At 42.3% G+C, this 18,139-nt stretch overlaps 1 protein-coding gene across 1 annotated transcript in view; it reads right to left on the bottom strand.

Annotated features, from left to right (window-relative positions):
• Positions 1–10,847, bottom strand: part of ngfrb (nerve growth factor receptor b) — a 29,581-nt gene extending 18,734 nt beyond the window's left edge. The window contains exons 1-3 of the mRNA XM_041962599.1: positions 10,465–10,847; positions 6,531–6,672; positions 138–494 (exon numbers count right to left, since the gene is read on the bottom strand). Coding sequence (XP_041818533.1) covers positions 138–494; positions 6,531–6,672; positions 10,465–10,500 — 535 coding nt within the window. The 5' untranslated portion in view covers positions 10,501–10,847. The remainder of the gene's footprint in view (positions 1–137; positions 495–6,530; positions 6,673–10,464) is intronic.
• Positions 10,848–18,139: the final 7,292 nt, after the last annotated feature.

Genomic DNA, 18,139 nt, shown 5'->3' with positions numbered 1-18,139 from the left:
CAAGAGAATGAAATAAACATATTTCCCAACACATCAAACTTTTGCTTCCGCATTTCACGACACGACGAGGCGACTACACGTGTGCGAACACGTCCGTGCAGGTACACTGTGACGTGGAGGCGGTGCTTCACTCTTACCTTGACAAACGGTATCAGTGACAGAGGTGCACTGCTGTAATGTTTCCCCCTCATCACAGGTGGCGCAGGGGATGCAGGGCTCCCGAGAACTTTCCTGGTCCGAGTAGGTGTCCCCGTTGCACTCCTCGCACACCGTGTCGTGGTCAAAGTCACAGCTGTACAGCATGCCCTGGCCCTCAGGACACTTGGTGCAGGGCTCACACCGCTGTAACACCTCGTTCAGATAGTAGCCATAGTTGCACACACAGGTGGCGTCGTTGGAGTCCGTGCAGGGCGCCTTCATGCGGAGCAGACCTGTGCACACTGTGCAGGGCTGACATTTCTCTGTGTGACTGAAGTTTTCCGAGAAGGTTTCACCTGAAAGGAGAGGGTATTCCATTTAAAAGCATTCACAGGATATGCACAATACTGGCACAATAAGTGTCTCTTTAGATATGACAAAAGCCTTCTTAGGTGTGTTGCAAAATGGGATTACAGCATCTTTTAAATTATTATTTTTTTATAGAGAAAATAGACAATGCCAGTGAAAATATCATGCAGCCCGCCTAGTCCTCTGGGGTGGTGGGCAGTGGCTGCATGCATTACCGTACGCCGCAGTGTCTTTTTGGATACTACCAAAATCACAAGGGCCAAAGTTATGAATTCTACACATCTTAGCTTTGAAAGCTTTTTCTATCCGATTACAGATTTGGAGATTATTTTTCATGCTTTTATCTCATCCTATTGATTTTTGTAATTCTCATTCTCTCTCCACTAATTTCTGTTGCCTCTCTAAAATGTGCACTTTGAATACAGGCCTCAAATATGCATTAAAAAAAACTTTCCTGCAGCAACCCACTCTAGAGCACCTCCAGGCTGCTTACTGTATAATTTTTGCACAAATCCTTCTGTATTTAAGCACAGGTTACACACTTCCAGTCAGAATCAATGTTATTTTGACATTTCTAAAGGCCTATGTCTTTACTTCAATTTTACAGTCACCAAAAATGTTTAACACAGCCGTACATATTGTGTATTAAAGAATAATATGTGTAGTATGTTACAAATTATGTCATATGTGCGCTTGATTAGTTTTGAATGCATTTTTTTTTACTTAGCTGTAACTGTCACAAAGCAAAAATGTTAACCATGTTATTTTTCATCTTGCCAAAGATTTTTTTTTTCTGTGAACAAACTTGGATTCAACATTCCAGAGTCACACCTCCACGGGAATAAGGCTTCAGGGTGATTTCCTGGTATGTATGTCGCTGCACAGAGGTCATTTTGGACAAGAAAAAAGTCTAAAAACATGCATAAGCAGCAGCAATGGCCTTTTTTAGCTGATTAACTTACTTAAATCACATATATCCTTAATGTTTTGAATCCCTTAAAAAAATTCCTAGGACAGATATATCTGCAGAGGACACAATCAATATTGCATGTTTTATGGAATTGTGTTTCGGCTGGATAGAGAACTGGGAAACATACTAAATTATGCAACAGACCTATTTGTAAGAGCAGCTTGTGTGTGTGTGTGTGTGTGTGTGTGTGTGTGTGTGTGCGTGTGTGTGTGTGTGTGTGTGTGTGTTTGTGTGTGTGAGAGAGAGAGAGAGAGAGGACAGACTGTGAAAGTATGACCTCAAAAGCTCTATCACACACTATGTCTAAACTGTTGAGAAGAATATTCTGTATAACGCATGTTTTATTTAATCTGAGGCGATGTAGTGTCAAATATTCTGTGGTTCAAACTCCTCATTTGTGAGGATCTGCTGCTTTTCTTCATCTTGGTTGTTAAGAAATTATTATGGGAATTTGTCAGTATTTTGTTACATTTCATAGACCAAAGGATTAACTGATTTATCGAGACAATAAGAGACAAATTAATGACCCTGGTCTCATCACATGGTGTATGAATAACTTATCGATGTTATGTCATTCAAGGCATGAATACGTTTCATCAATTAACATCCATCCACTCATGTCACGTATATGTCAGGAAAAGTAAACTTATTTTAACCCAAACTATTTCACTATCTGTTCCTTAACCTACCCAAGCGCTCACGGTGCATAAACCTAGGCAATCTTTCTTGCACAGCCTAAAACCCATAACATGATGATGGCGTTAAATGATGCGTGAAAAGCTTAAAATGTGTAAAATGACACACAAAATGTTTTTAAGAGTGTGATCCCTTGAGATCACATTGGATTCATCAGCAACAAAAGTAATTGTCAGCTGCAGCCCTTCTCTGATGAAAAATTAGCTGTCACTCTAAGAGCCATGCCCATAATTATGCATAACTTTAAACCTTAATATAATGTAAAGATTAGATAGGATAAGAAAAAAAAACACCCCTTGTACAGTTGTAATGAATGGGGAAATTAGCTATAGAGACCAAAACTATCTTTTGTCCCTGGCTGTAAACACATTTATATCTGCTGTAGAGTAAGGCATTTTAATATGGGGTCTATGGGGACTGACTCACTTTTGGAACCAGCCTCAAGTGGCCATTTGAGGAACTGCAGTTTTAGGCACTTCCACACTGGGTTCATTTTTCAGAAATAAAGAAAGAAAAGAAAGTCTCTACATTTTTACATTTCATACACTGGTATCAGACACTTTGTGGGACATTGTCTTAAAAAGGGCTTAATTAATTAGTCTAATGTAACATAATTAATCTCTTATCAATATGTTGCAGGTGAATATTTATTTCACTCTACACTAAATTAATCTGAACTAAACTGTGTGTAGGAGACAGGGGGTTGCAGCTCAGTGCCTCACAGCATATCAAGTTTTCGGTCTGCGTCACTGGCCCACCAACCACGGCGAGCGCTCTGATGATGCAGAGATTAAAACAGAGATGAGGAGCGATATCCACTGAGACAACTGGACAGACGGCGGGAAAGCAGAGACGGTGTCATCTGAGATGGATGTGTGTGCAATTTTGTCCTAAATTGGTGGTGTCAAATGTGGCCCTTCACATTTTTTGTTTAATTATGTCTTTGGGAAGTGGACAATCTATTGTCCCCCCCTCATATGTGGGCCTGTTGGTGTCCATACCCTGTTACCCCCCCTCACCACCCTCACCCCATTATCTCCTGCAACACCCTCCCTCTCCTCAAACAGACACACACACTCAGACTGCCTTCACCCCCTCCTCCCCATGAGTGCTCTCAGAGCCATTATCATAATGCCATGCATCAATAATGCAAGTCAGTACATTAATAACGCCAGCCTGCAGCATGGAGGAGGGGGGTTGAAGGAGGGGGGAGGTGATGGAGGTGGGGGGTGCAGACGGTCTTTTCCTGGCTCAGCATATCATGTCATAACAGTACTTTCGCCTCTAGCCTAACATCCAGTCCTTCGCTTTGTTTTCAACACCCATAAAAGGACTCCTGACTTTAGCTGCTCAGCGTAAGGTGTGTGCGCGCGTGTGTGTGTGTGTGTGTGTGTGTGTGTGTCTGTGTGTGTGTGTGTGCGATGTGTGAAAGTTTTTTGTGTCTGCTTCTGTGTGTGTGCTTAAAAATGTGTTTTCCTGGACGTGTTTGTACATGTGTATGTGTGTGTGCGTGTGAGCCATTAGCTACTGGCTGAGAAGTTCGCCTTGTCTCCATTCCAGCTGTACAGCTGTGATTGCTCTGTTTCATCTTCACTTATCTGTTCATTCATCCAAACTCCTCCGTGCGTTTCGGCCGGCCGTCCCCTGCTCGCTGTCTGTGCTACATGAAGCCTGAACGCTGTTTGGAAACCACAGTCTTTGTCTTATAAATGGATGCTTGTGCACATTAGAGGCTATTAACTGTGGGCAACAGGCCTGAAACAACACACATGAAGACACACCGTACTGGGCCTGTGGTGGGTCGGTGTTGAAAGAAAATAAGCAAGACAGATTTTCAGAGATCAAACTGTTTTCTATCCACTATCCAAATTACTACTGCCCTCTGCACGCCACCTTAAAAAGGAGAAATTCAAAGTGTGGTCGCTAAGCTATGATTGGACAATCACTGTTTTGGGGCGGGTTTTAGCGGATGGTCAACAGGTAGGAGATAAACAACCCACTGATGGCTGAGACTTCAAAACAAGTTGTTGTTAAAATGCCTCTGCACACACACACACACACACACACACTTCAGCTCGATCAGCCCGCATTAGCGATCTAATCGATACGTTTGATGTGTTCTTAAAATATCGCTATGATGTGACTTGATAGAGAGCTATCTACGGTGCATTTCTCTTTTTCCATGAGTCAGAGCAGAGCCTGTCTGGCCTCATGACAGTTTTGAGAGCCTGTCACTGTCTGTGTTTGTTCATGTCTGAACAGAGCAAGCACGGCGAGAGTGAAAATTACCGCAGCGAAAGCCTGCACGTTGTGCAACAGGAAGCAGCTGGTGTCATTAAATAAAATCATTCTTGAGCTTTAAACGTGACGTTTTCTACACAAATTGAACAGAAGATAATTCATTGTAAGCGGTCCATGGCTAAATGTTATTATACAAGGCAACAATATGTTATTAAGATGTATGAGAGCTCTAACTCTTCATCTGAAACACTTATAAAAACATATATCAAATCCAAAGAAGCCCTGCAAAATGTGCAAAAGTAAATCATTTTCTCCGTGTTCACAGTCTCGGTGACTTCTCTCACGACCTTAAGCCTGAATCATCTTCTGAGCATGGGGCTCCTTGGCTCATGATTTGCCATCCTTCACTGACCCATGGAGGTTTACAGCTACTTCCTAGCCTGGATGCAGGATAGCCGGAGAATTTACACAAGGAAAACTCTGGGAACGGCGTAGGAACTGGCTGCGGACCAACCCTGGCCTCTGCAGGCTCGAGCCGCCCTTTGACCCCACGTGATAGAGTTACAAAAAGCCTTAAATGTTTTGATATTTGTTCTCCCAACACTCAAGCAGAAACCCACCTCCTACGTGTGACCTTAAATATCCTTCCGAGCCCTTCAGTCATCACTCACATTCACCCAATCAAAGTCTACACTTCTTACATCTGAATCACTGTGACATAACGACTTGTCTGGTGCTCTAAATATCTTCCACTGCAGTTTTCTGTCTGCAACAACATTTGGAGCTGGTCCAACTGTTGTATCCTCTCAACATCACTGTCCTCATAAAGTCATGCAGTCCAACACAGCTTCTCTCCCTAAATGGTAAGGGCCACGAGGAGGGCAGTAATGCTGGAGCACAGTTGGGTTCTGGCATCTAGTTTACTTCCTAACATGCAGCTGAAGACTTTACATTTAGGCTCAGAAGCCACCTTTCCTCAGATCCAAACTCGTTGTTGACGTCTATTATGTCGCGTATTCTGACGTATCCAATGTAAAATCTCACCATCTTCTGGATTGATTGGCACAAAGTTTGGTACCAATGTTCATCATTCCCAGGCGACATATCCTCACGACTTCGATGACCCCTTGACTATTCCCCACGCACCACTGTGAGGTCCGTGGTTTTGCTTCAGACCAAAGCCATGAAATTTTTGCACATGCACATACATGCAAGCCCCACTTCTGGGCAGATTGTGGTGATCCCCTGAATTTTGATTTGGCGCCATCATCAGGTCAAAATTTTAATTCATCCAATGCTTCATGACCAAATTCCTCCGAAACATGTGACCTTCATCCCATCAACCTCAGTTGTTCTTTGTTTAGTGATAATTAGCCAATGTTAGCATGCTTAAAGTAAGACTGGATCCACAGTGAGCTTCCACAGTGAAGCTACACCTGGCAAACATCAGTATCTTTGCTCTGTCATTGTGAGCATGCTGACTGCAGACTAGTCTTGTTTATGTTCCTGACTTAAAAAGTCAAAGGAGATCCATAGAGTGATAACGTCAACAAATACAACTGCTACTACAAGATAAAAGAAAATAACTCTTAATGTCATACTAAAACAAGCTGTTTGCCAAAAACTACAGAAACCATCATCGTCCTGATTTATTTACTGTTTAATAGGTCAGCAACATAATTTAGAACAACATTGTTGTAATTTATGACCCTGCATACTTAGGCCTACTGTAACTCAAATAGTCCAAAAAAAGAGGAAAACTGCTGCTTGAACCATGTGTGCTCTCCAGGGACTGTAGGTACAGTGGAGGATTTGTGCGAGGAGGACATAACTTACAGAGAGGATGTCACAGTGATAACCATTTAATGCTTTTTGCATCCCATGAAACGCTAAATCAGCACCGCTGGAGAACACATCAAAACCAGAACGAAGTGCATGGCATGGTGTTCGTGTGCCTGTGTCGCTATCTCTGCATTAAGGCACGTTGCCCGCACGGCTCGTTCACCAGCGTTCAAACGCACACATGTGCTTTCGTGTAGTTCTGCACAATTGGCTTCTATCATAAATCGTTTGGTTGCGCATGACAATCATACAGCTGTTTTTTTGTGTTACTCACTGTCCAGGCAGGGGGCGCAGACAGTCTGTGTGGCTCCACATGGCTTGACGACGCCCTCGCCAGGCTGGCACTGCACGCAGCATTCTCCGCTGGTCGTATACTGGCCCGACAAACAGTCCTCCTTATTGGCCAGAGCCCCAACCTGGCAATGACCACAGAGATCACTCAAAGAGGGACAAACAAAGTAGCATTTACATTCAGCAGCACCCTTAATAATAACAATACGCTCGCACACACAAAAAAGAATATTTATTTGTAAAGTCTAGTATTGTGCAATGTGAGCACTTCAACCACAGTGTTTTTCTTTTATTTTCATTATTCATTATTCACTCCAGGGGCCCGAAAGAGGTACAAACTTCCAATATTTCATAAGCAAGAGCAACAGAAAGAAAGGCAAATCTTTTTCTCGTTCCTTTCATCATACTGCATCCCCTAACATTTATTTTGGAAGCACTGGTTCCCAGCCCAGGAGTCAGGACCTTGCAACAGGCCTGTGCATTGATCAGCAGGGTGGGAAAGAAGAAGATTTCAGCAAATTGTCCATTGCTGCAGGTTCTTTCTCTATTTCCAATGTCCTTGTGGAAATAGGGCATAGATTTTCATTATCGGGCTTCTAAAAGTATTCAAATGAAACAATCCAAGGGGGGAAAAAAGCACTTTTTGGCTGAACTGCCTACAACCCGTACACACATGGGATCTGTAATGTAAGCTTGCACTGATACATTGCTGGTCTTATCTACAGCTCTTATCTGACCAGACACACATGTAAGACCCACTTCAGCCTTAAACCATAATCCTGCATCAAATGTATGCAATTTAAAAGTAGGCCTACATCTGAATTCACAGATTCACAGGTACAGTAATGAACATAAACAAAATCACACACTCGGACCAGGTAAAGCTGGAAACAAACAGCAACCTGTTGAATGCTTTATCTTTTTGGCCGTTGGCAGGTGAAGACGTACACTCTTGCACTCTCGCACCCGGGCGTAGATGTTCCGCCGAGTCTGTTTGTGTAACCTTTTACGTCAAATCACACTAAATCTTATCCTCCACGCACCGGGTCTTTTTTATCTTCTGCACACCTCGATCCCCAAAGCAAACCTTGACAAAAGCAGCGATTGCCCTCTGACACCGGGCCAGGGGAGAGGTCTGTCCTTCATTCGCTCCAGAACTGATTGTTTTTAGGTAATCATTTATGAGGTTGGCTTAAAAATCCAGTCCAGCCACAGACCAGAGGGCAAAGAGAGCTACATCTCAGACTTGTTTTGATCCCACATCTCATTGAAAAAAAGCATCCTGGGCGGGATTTTAAAGCATAATACATCTTCCTTCTGCAAACACATGAGCAGCATGTGAGTCATTACACTCCTCTGTGATTTGAATATTGTTCAAGGCTCACTTCTTCTGGCTGAACGTTGTGTAAGGAGCCATGCACTACCCAAATAAAAAAGTGGTGAGTGTGTGTGTGTGTGTGTGTGTATACTGAGGGGTACATTAGTGTGAAGGAGGTACACTCAACATAAATCGTCAGGTGTCAGGGTTCAGGTGTGTGTGGAATGCTGCTGACAGGAGAGGAGAGCTTTAAAAAAAAAACATCAAGTGCCCCCTCAGGCACCTCTGAGTCAGCTGGCAGATAATCACACACACACACACACACACACACACAAACACACAAACACCTCCCTCTTGCCCTTGATGGTGTCACGGCCCATTCACCTTTAAGTTTCTGCTTTTTACTTATCCACGTGGCCATGTTCAAGAATGCATCTTTGGCTTTTGCGGGGAAACTTCTGACTCGCCTGATAATATCTAAACATTTCGCAGTTTCGTAAGACTTTTAGGAAAGAATTCACGTCCGTCACCTCAAGCTGATAATGTGCAAAAAAACCCCCACTGATCTTAGCCTTCAGACACTGTCGCTCCAGTTTTGGTGATTTTTCTGTTTTAATTTCAGTTAAATTAATGAATCATCCACTTCTGTTCGAGGATCTTAACAAACACACAGAAACTCACTGAAAATGCACAAAACAGGTTTTCCGTCAACACACTTTAGCAGAAATGCAAACATTCGACACGTGACTGCGCAGCAATTGATTTTTTTCAGCCTTCAGGACGGCAGTGACGTTTCTGCTTTCTTCACCGCGGCACGCTCTCCACCTCACACACACTTTATGCAACAGGCATTCAGTTGGAGATGAATCACACGCGTGCTCACACCTCTCCTGCTTCCCCTGACCTGCCCCCTTGCATACTGTGCACACCCATCGGCACGCATGCATTCGCACACACGAGCCTAAACAATTTCGCATGTGAACAAACCTGCTCCAAAATGTCTGACTGACACTTTTGAAATGACTCCCGCCATTGTGGCGTTCGCCTTCTACTCATTTTTCTTTTGACCCCATTCTAGCTTGGGGTGTGGGTGCAACACCAAAACGTCTCACAGGCCGAAAACTGAGATTCAAGTGCATCACTAATGACTGCTGAGCTGTGCATGCAGATGAATTAATGGGTAATGTGATTTGAGCAAATCGCTCGTGGAATGAAAGGAAAGGATGCGCCGCACTTAGCAAGTTGTAGCTCGACTCGCACGTTTCCTGTAATTGGTTTTTAGACGGGAGCTTGGGGGTTGCACTCTTCAGCTTCTGTCAGCCGATCTCCCTGGAGCAAAAAGCAAGAAGCGGGTTGATCACACGCTCAGCAGCAACAAGACAGCAGCATCTGGACACATAACTTCAGAGCTCCAACCAATCTTACTAATGCTCCAGTCAATTTTCAGTTGGAGGCACTTAACCTCTGGACCTCAGCTGTCAGCGCTTGTTAAGCTATTAGCGTGCCCACTATACCAGCCTTCCAATAAGCTGGGCCTAATTTAAATCCAGGCATGGATCCTGAAATGCTGTGGGACTGCGGGTGGCAAAGACATTACAGCTGATGCCCTCCCAAACAACGCTGAATCATCATCTCCTTATGCAGCGAGGGGAAGAGGCAGACAGAGAAGAAGAAGAGAGTGTTGTGAGAGGGAAGGAGCACTGAAGGTGGGGGGGGGGGGGGGGGGGGGGTTCAGGCTGTATCAATATTGCATGCGCTGAGCCAGCAGAGGATGCATACCCATCAGTGGGAGCAGCTGTCATGTAACAGTGATGCAGCCCTGTTTCTAAACCAGGACCTTGACAAGCCCGTAGCACTGACCATGTCCTGTCACGCAGAAGACACTGGAAAATAAATTTCCTCCCTGGGCCTGCACGGCCTCGAGGGAGGTAGAGATGAATCAGGGAGATTGTGAGCTGTGGCTCCTCTGAGTTTTCATGCATCCTCTCAAGATTTCTGCTGTTGATTTCTGCTAATGGAGAAAAAAAACATTGGTTAATTCTCACTGACTGGCGGGCTCCTCCACAGAGACCGCTACCACACTGTCCTGCAGGCTGTAGGGCCACATGTAACTGAGAAGGGTGGAACTACACATCCAGCAAGCGGAGCTATAAGGTGTCAACCTGACTGGCTGCTGCATACATCCGCTCTGCTGCGCACTGACACACTGAGGACAGGACAGGTGCAAGGACACGGATTCTTACGTTCCAGACCTGAAGGATCTGTTGCAGATATTTGAACAAGTGGCACACCAAAAAGAGATCAAGCTCGTGACATTTGATGTGCCATAAAGTAAGCTGAAGGCATCAAATGTCACTTCGACGCAAGGAAAAGCCTGTAACTTTAAGATTTTTCGGTAAGTTTCCTGTCAAAGGGTGCTGGCTGTTAAAGGCTGGAGGAAAATCTGTGGAGAGTTTCCCACAAACTCAGACAACAGCAGTAACTATCCTCTATATGGCTGCGCGCATTTACGCAGGGGTTCGTGCGCTGGAAGGATTTATCCACGCTAAGTTTGGGGCAAACATTTAACGCACACTTTGACTGCGCAGGAGCTACTCACCACGCCAAGTAACACTGCTACGAAAGCGGAATTCATCCTTTATCTCCTTTGAATCTTCCCAGAAGGGTCAGTGGAATCGGATGCAGCGCAGCAGGATGCGGGTCTCAGTGCCTTCGAGGTGAAATTAGCCCGGCTGTCATCGCTGCGTCCGTGCGCTTCTTCTGAGTTCACTTCAAGGAAAACAAACTCTGCAAGGACGTCTCCGCCGCCAGGTGCGCGTCGCGGCGGGTGAGCGCTCAGTCCAGGAGCTGCGGCTGCAGACAGAATCCAGTCAGGGAGTAAACTTGCTGAGATTGACCCGTTGGATGTTCGGCTCTGAGCGCTTTTCTCCTACTGGGCTCATATGTCAGACGCGCTCGGCTCAACGGCTTCAGGGAAGGAGCCATCTCCCTCCCTCTCCACGCCCACTGCACACACACACACACACACACACACACAAGCCTGCTCTCTCCTCAACAGCTTCACGCACTGGGATGTTCTTGCTGAGTCGGACAAACCAGCCAACTTAAATTTTTATCACCTGACAAATTAAGTGTTGCGTAAATGGTCCGTTTAGGATGCGGTTTAGTGTGCCAGTGCCAACTAAGTGAAGTGACTCGCTGCAACCCAGTCAACTGATCAAATGCCTTTCTTGTGCAGCTCCCATCTAACACTGAGATCCATCACACTGTTTATTGTCTGCGTGGTGACTCTTTCTTTTTTTTTTTTCTTTTTTTCTGACCTTGTTTGGCTGCATATTAGTGCCCGAAGGCATGAAGACATCACCACCGACTGTGTGAACGCACCTTTAACCCAGAAACACAGAACTGAGCCACAAACAAACTGGCATTAAGAGTGCCCCTGAATCCTTCATCCCATCACTCCACAGTCTAAATTAGATGCATACAAACTGCATTGTTGTGTTATCACTGTAACACTGATGCTGTCCACTGTATGTTAAATATTTGCCACCTTTCTGCAGAAGAAGATGCAGCCTGCCGTTGGATCAGGCTGACACCTGAGGCCAAACGTTGGCCTGACATAAACCTGGGATCACCTCATGCTCCACTTCAGGTCATGACGATACATGCCACCCCGCTCAGTGTGTTTCATGCAGAAGAGCAGCAGGTTGATTTAAACAACTGGCAAAGTTGTTTGTTAGGTTTGCGATCTGTCATGTTGGTGCATGGTCTTCACAAACTGAATTTCCCTGCAGCCAAAATAAATAAATGAATGCATCTTTGAATAGAGTTCACTGTACTTGTTGTGTTACAGCTCACTTGATGCACTTGATATGTTGCATGAAACTAGTCGGTGCAGAATGATTCCTGGCACGATAATAAAGCCATTAAAGAGCTTTTTTTTCCCTGTAAAACATGCTCCACTTGTTGTCTCACTAATGTTTCAGCAGGTTGAGCACAGTGGGGTGTAGCTGAGTTACATTTTTGTCAGGTATTGTGAAAGAATATAAGGAAACATGCAGTAATATGACAATGTTTGGGTTCTTAACCTCCAGCAGCTCATGTTGTCATTGTTTTATTATAAAAATCTTAAGAATTGGCGAGAACTCACTAAGGAGATTCATGTTTTGTGTAAAATGGCTTATAATCATAATAAGGTTAAAGTTGTAATATCGCCCTCAGAAAATGTCTATATTCTTTACTAAGTTCTTTACATTCTCTTATATTATCCAGCAGTAATTAGATTAGTTGCAAATCTCAGTTAGACACAGATCATTCCTTCCAAAATCAGCACATCGTAACTTTGTGCTGTTCTACATGTATCATCTGGATAAGACATGTATGATGATTCATATAGAGCACATCAGGGCTGAGGGCAGTGGGGGACATGGGGGCAGGAGAGAGAGGAAGCTGGGTGGCTATGGATGGATAAATAATGCATGAATGTATAGAGTGAGACTGAGAGAGAGAGAGAGTTTATTCCATCTGAAATTGCTCTTTAAAAACACTGCCTTTCGATGCTGAGATGACGTGAAGACGACTTAGATTAACGGCACACTCTGAATAAACTAGCAGGAAAACAGAGTGGCCTCTTCTGTTGGCTACAAAGAAGCTGTGTAATCAGAACTCATTACTCAGGACACTATGGGCAGACAATGGGGTTGAAATGATGCCCTGGCTTTTTCTGGTTCAATAATATATTTCCTGTGTATTTCAATCCAGTTAGACAGTTAGAGTTCTTCATTTTAATTAATAAAATCTGAAAATAATCTATAAATAAATAATATATATATATATATATATATATATATATATATATATATATATATATATATATATATATATATATATATATATATATATATATATATATATATATAGTGAGTGAGGAAAATAATAATACAAGCTAAAACTTGCAACTTTATTGTTTGGACAATCAGTAGTTTCTGTTCAGTGGAAGAATAGAAAAAGAAAACATGCAGACTTGTGATTGAAATGTGGAAGTGAGAACAAAACTATGTCTTTTTTTTGCCACATGCACACAGATGCTAGCACAAGGGCACAAAGACACACATACACACACACACACACAGGCCATCTGTCACCAGTGAGTGGACACAGGATGGGTGGTCCAGGAGACGTTCACTGTCCCATCTCAGGTTCCGAGAAAAGGATTCTGTTCCAGGTGGCCAGTCCTGTGGAAAAACGTGTGTGTGTGTGTGTGTGTGTGTGTGTGTGTGTGTGTGTTAGCATACGTCTTCATATACCTCAGCCTCGGTAAGCTTTCCACGCTTGTTTAGGTCCCATGTCTATATTTCATGATTGTATCTAACATGCGCCCATGTGTATTCATCTTCTACATGTGACAGTTGTTTTTTCTGTTCTTTTTTTTACCATCACCGGCCTGAAGAGGAGGAGAGCACCTGTCACTCACACAGCAGCAGCAGCAGCAACGCAGGAGCACAAACAGCACTGGCAACGTGATCCACAGTCTGCTTGCGAGCTTTCCTTCTAATGCACAGTAATAGATGGAGGACCGTCACGTGACTCGCCGAGGAAGCCTTTAAATTACTCTGAGAGCACTCACACCAATAACTGGCATGAGAGTGATATCATGTTGTGTTTAGAGGGAACCTTTAGAGCACTGCAGCGCCGGCGGTGCATTCCTGTTATGTAGTGTGTTTGGTAAACAACAAGTTCAACAAAGCGGCATCATCATGTGCAATAAAGGTTTGGGCTGGTGAGTCGGCGCAGATATCTTTCACTTCGTTGTGCGCCTGCCGGATCAAAGATTGGGTTCATTTTGCACGGTGCCAGAGTCGGGCCAGATGGCAACAAGCCCCGCTTCTTCCCGTGGGACTCCCTCATCTGCGCTTTATTGATCCGATCCCCTTTTTCCTCTCTCTTTACTGTACATCCACCCCTCCGTCCTCTGTTCGCTCGCTGCAACATCTCTCAGACAAGACCGTGGACATATTTTGCCACGCAGCGTTCATTCAGTCGGACGGAGCATCTATGTCTCTACGAATATGAAGGAAAAGCATTCATCTGTTTGTTTTCTTTAGCCATTCACCCTGTTCAGAGTCGCAGGGTTGCTTCATTGCTGCTCTGTCTAATCAGATGAGATGTTTAACCTTTTCTTGGACATTTAACTGGCACTGAAAAGGAGCTAACCGCACAAACAAACTTTAATGCACAAATATGAATGTAATAATCTAAAACAGATATGTGTGATGCTCTGAGGCTCTCTTATTCTACATATCTCTATTACCATGAGCTTTACTCACTTCCCTCTAAAACTCAGAATGAATGAATGTGTCTCCCCTGTTGAAGAACTTGTGGCATGACCTTTCACCTGTGACGTGACCTGAACCCAGCGAGCGCCTGTGTCGACGACATGGTCAAGGCGTGTGATATTGTACATCCAGTCCTGTCTGTACTTCCATTAAACATGATGTCCACGTGTTTGTGTAGAACATGTTTGCCCTCTGGATCAATAATAAAAGTATTGATTTCAAAGGGGGTTTTTTTGCGTCTCTGTCGACGTTCAGCAGACGTTGAAGGGACTTTTTTCGGCAGGGGGGTGAACAGGCCTTTGCATTGATCAGATTTGGGCAGACACACAGTTCGGTTTAACACACGGGGGTAAAAATGAGCCTCGGGCTGTTGACGGTCAATGCAGCCCATTATGCATTCAGAGGCACACAGATCTGGCTGATGTGAAGCGAGTACGTGCACTCACAGACACAATATTAAAATGCGTTAAGGTACAGATGGTTTATGTTGTACCGTTGCTCTTTTCATGGTAGAAACTATTAAATGCACAAAATGCATGAAACATAAAACAGTGACTCAGAAGAAAATCACAAATTGAGCCGATGATCTCGACTAGTTTAATATACTGATCAACTATGAGCAAATTAACTTTTTTTCCAGTAAAAGCGTCTCTTTTCCTCAGGTAGTCTGGCCGGAGGTGGTTGTTAATACAAACACTTGCTCTCCCAAATGTGGCTAAAGCGTCTCTTTTTGCGGTAAACTGTATTCTTTTCTCATGTAACTATCAGAACATATCTCAGGAGTCTGCAGTATAGTGCAGTAAATATACACTCACTGGCCACTACAGTAGGTACGACTGTACAATGTAATGCAATCCAGTACAACAGCTCTGCCATGAATTCTACTTTTGTGGCTCTTATGAAGTAAACTTTATGTTTATCATTGAGGTTAGTGGGTGCTGTACTGGACTGCATTATGATGAAACATATTCTTAATGTTCGGCCCGTCTTATGTATGGAATATGGGTATAAATAAAGATATAAAAAACACCTGTCAATATAATGCAGTTCAGTCGAACACCGCTGTAAACTACAGCCAAGAAAATGAACATGTGGTTAACACCTCACTGATGGTGTCAGTCAAAACACAAGTCTTTTTTAGGGTATTGTTGTATTGGATTGCAATTTATTGTACATGTGTACCCAAAGTGGCCGTTGGGTATATATTCTCACTTCGAATGCAGGTGTATTTCACTTCTGTTTCCAGGATAGACTCTCTTCAGAAATGTGGCTTTTCTTGTTTGAGGATCAGAGTTTATGTCCAGGCAGCAGTGGAGGAAGTATTCAGATACTTTACTCAAGTTAAAGTATTAATTCTACTCTGCAAAAATACTTATATAAGAGCAGCATTTTACTGTTGTAGTTGTTTGAACTATTTTGTTCAGGAATGCAACTAATTAATTGAAGTCTGCATTAATCTGATGATTATTTTCTCAAAAAAAAAATTGAAAATAGTGGGAAATGCTCAAAGTGCTTTTTTTTGTCCAACCAATATAGTGATATATGTATATATATTAACATAAATTAACATAGTATATCCACAAATTCCAACTAATGAAAAAGAAAAGCATAAAATCTTTAAATTTGGACCCATGAAATTGCATTTTTACATGAAAAACTTTCGAAAGTTTTTCATGTAAAACTATCAAACAATCGTAGTGGAGTAAAAACTACAGTGTTTCCCGCTGAACTGTAGAGTTGAAGTATAAAGTGACATGAAAAGAAAAGACTGCACTAAAATACCTCAAATTTGTGCTTAAGTACAGTACTTGAGTAAATGTACTTACATTCAACCACTGTGACCACATTGTCTTCAGTCCAGGCAGTAAAATGGTTAATGAAGATGAAGATGCTGTTTTATGTTTGATGCTTGTTTTGCGTTGGAAGATAATATGAATTCACTCATTTTATTAGCCTTGATTCGCATTAGTTGTGAAGATATAGATATTAGTGTTGATCAAAACATGTCGCCTGGAAAACCACTCATGACTGTCCACGAAGCTGAAGAATCAACATCTTGTGTGTCTCCTAGAGTTCAGTTAAGCTCTGTGCTGCCCCCTGCTGAGCTGAAGACGGTCATGCAGTCGGAGTTCACATCAGTTCAGAAACAGCAACCTACAATTCAATCTGCTAATCAGCACTAATTCTAGTCTTTGAAAAAAAAAAGATAAATCTGTTTGTGCGACACATAATGTGTTCAAAGTTTTAGAAATTGCGTTTATATGCAGCTAATTATCATTTATAATTATGTTGTGGTGTAGCTGCATTGCAAGATTGCCTATTTTGTCAGAAAACAAAATGTGTTGCCAGTGAACATTAGTTCAGTATCAACATTTTTTACAAAGTGCCAGGTATAATTATTATTCTGTTAACAGAAGGCATAATTTAGTCTCCATGTTTCCCTCAAAACCTGTTTAGTGCTGATAATCAGCTGTATATAAAGGTAATTTATATGGGACAGGTTACATTTTATAGGGGCTTAATGGTTAATAAATCATTTATTCATTCTTTATATATCAGTTCAAGAGTTTATTAAACAGTTTTTGAGTTGCCAGATTGTTAAAGAAAGATCCTTTTGATCCGTGTTTGTCCTCCTCCAGGACATGTTGCTTCATCTTTCTGATAAGTCATCAAACACGAAAACAACCCCCATTTCAAAGTTAGGTCGCTGTGTAAATCGCAGATAAACAGAATGTGATTCTTTGCTTGACATATACTCAACTGGAAACAGTACGAAGACAATATTTGATTTTTTGATATAGCAACACCTTTCGAACAAGTTGGGACAGGAGCAGCAAAAGACTGGGAAAGTTGTGAAACGTTCCAAAAACAGCTGTTTTGAACAATCCACAGGTAAACAGGTGGATTGCTAACAGGTGATAGTATCATGATTGGGTATGAAAGGAGCATCCTGGAAAGGCTCAGTCGCTCACAAGCGAGGATGAAGCCAGGTTCACCACTTTGTGAACACATGGTTGTATAAAAGATGATACTACATACATACTGCTCAGGAACACTAAAACAGTTCATTGATAAATAACAAAATGTTAAAAGGACAAAATAAAATAGAGCCAACCAACCAAAAGGATTTTTCAAAACATGGCGACAACCCGGCAACCCAAAAGCTGTCCTTATCAATTCTTTACTAACTGATCTGGAATTTCTTAGTACTAATTTGCAAATTATAATATGTCTAAGTATTAGTGAAGCTCTACTGACCAGTTTCTATTGCCAGTGACAGTTCAATAGTCGTAGTAAAAAACTTCATCTCTAGCTTCATCTGTCAGCATTTTAAAGAATACAGTCAAGTGAAACATCCTGAATGCCTCAATATCAACATTATGATACTTTTCTATTATAGAAACTGTCTATTTTTCATTTTTTTTAACTTCAGTGAAAGTACAGACAGACAAATATGATTTTTTGGGGGATGACATAAGCAGATATTTGAGCAAATTCCAATGGAATAATTAATACACAGAATTAAATGCAAAACTGATTTTTTCTTTAAGATCTGGACATTCTACTTTAAATAGTATACAAATAGCGTATTAAAAGGAATGACAGACAGATTTTTCCTTTAGTTTTTCTGATATATTGATATATTTATTGATATTATGTGCTATGCACATTATACATCAAGGATCTAACTCAGATTAGTTCTTGTGGCCACTGTGTTTTGCTGGTATTGTGTTTGTGTTTATGTGTTAAAAGCATAAAAAAGTGTTCAGAAATAAATTACTCATTATGTGAAGTGATTCCTCAGTGTATGTCCCAGAGTTCGGTACTTGAGCAAAAGTTATCACTTTGCACTAGTGGTTTTACCTTCTTCCTCTTCTTCTTCTTTTTCTTGGGGGGATTTGTTGTTCGGCTCAGTGCTCTCAGCAGATAAAGCCTCTC

The sequence above is a fragment of the Chelmon rostratus genome, chromosome 21, assembly GCF_017976325.1.
Source record: "Chelmon rostratus isolate fCheRos1 chromosome 21, fCheRos1.pri, whole genome shotgun sequence".
NCBI lineage: Eukaryota > Metazoa > Chordata > Actinopteri > Chaetodontiformes > Chaetodontidae > Chelmon > Chelmon rostratus.
Note: the sequence above shows the minus strand (reverse complement) of the source record. Positions and strands in the feature narration are given on the sequence as shown.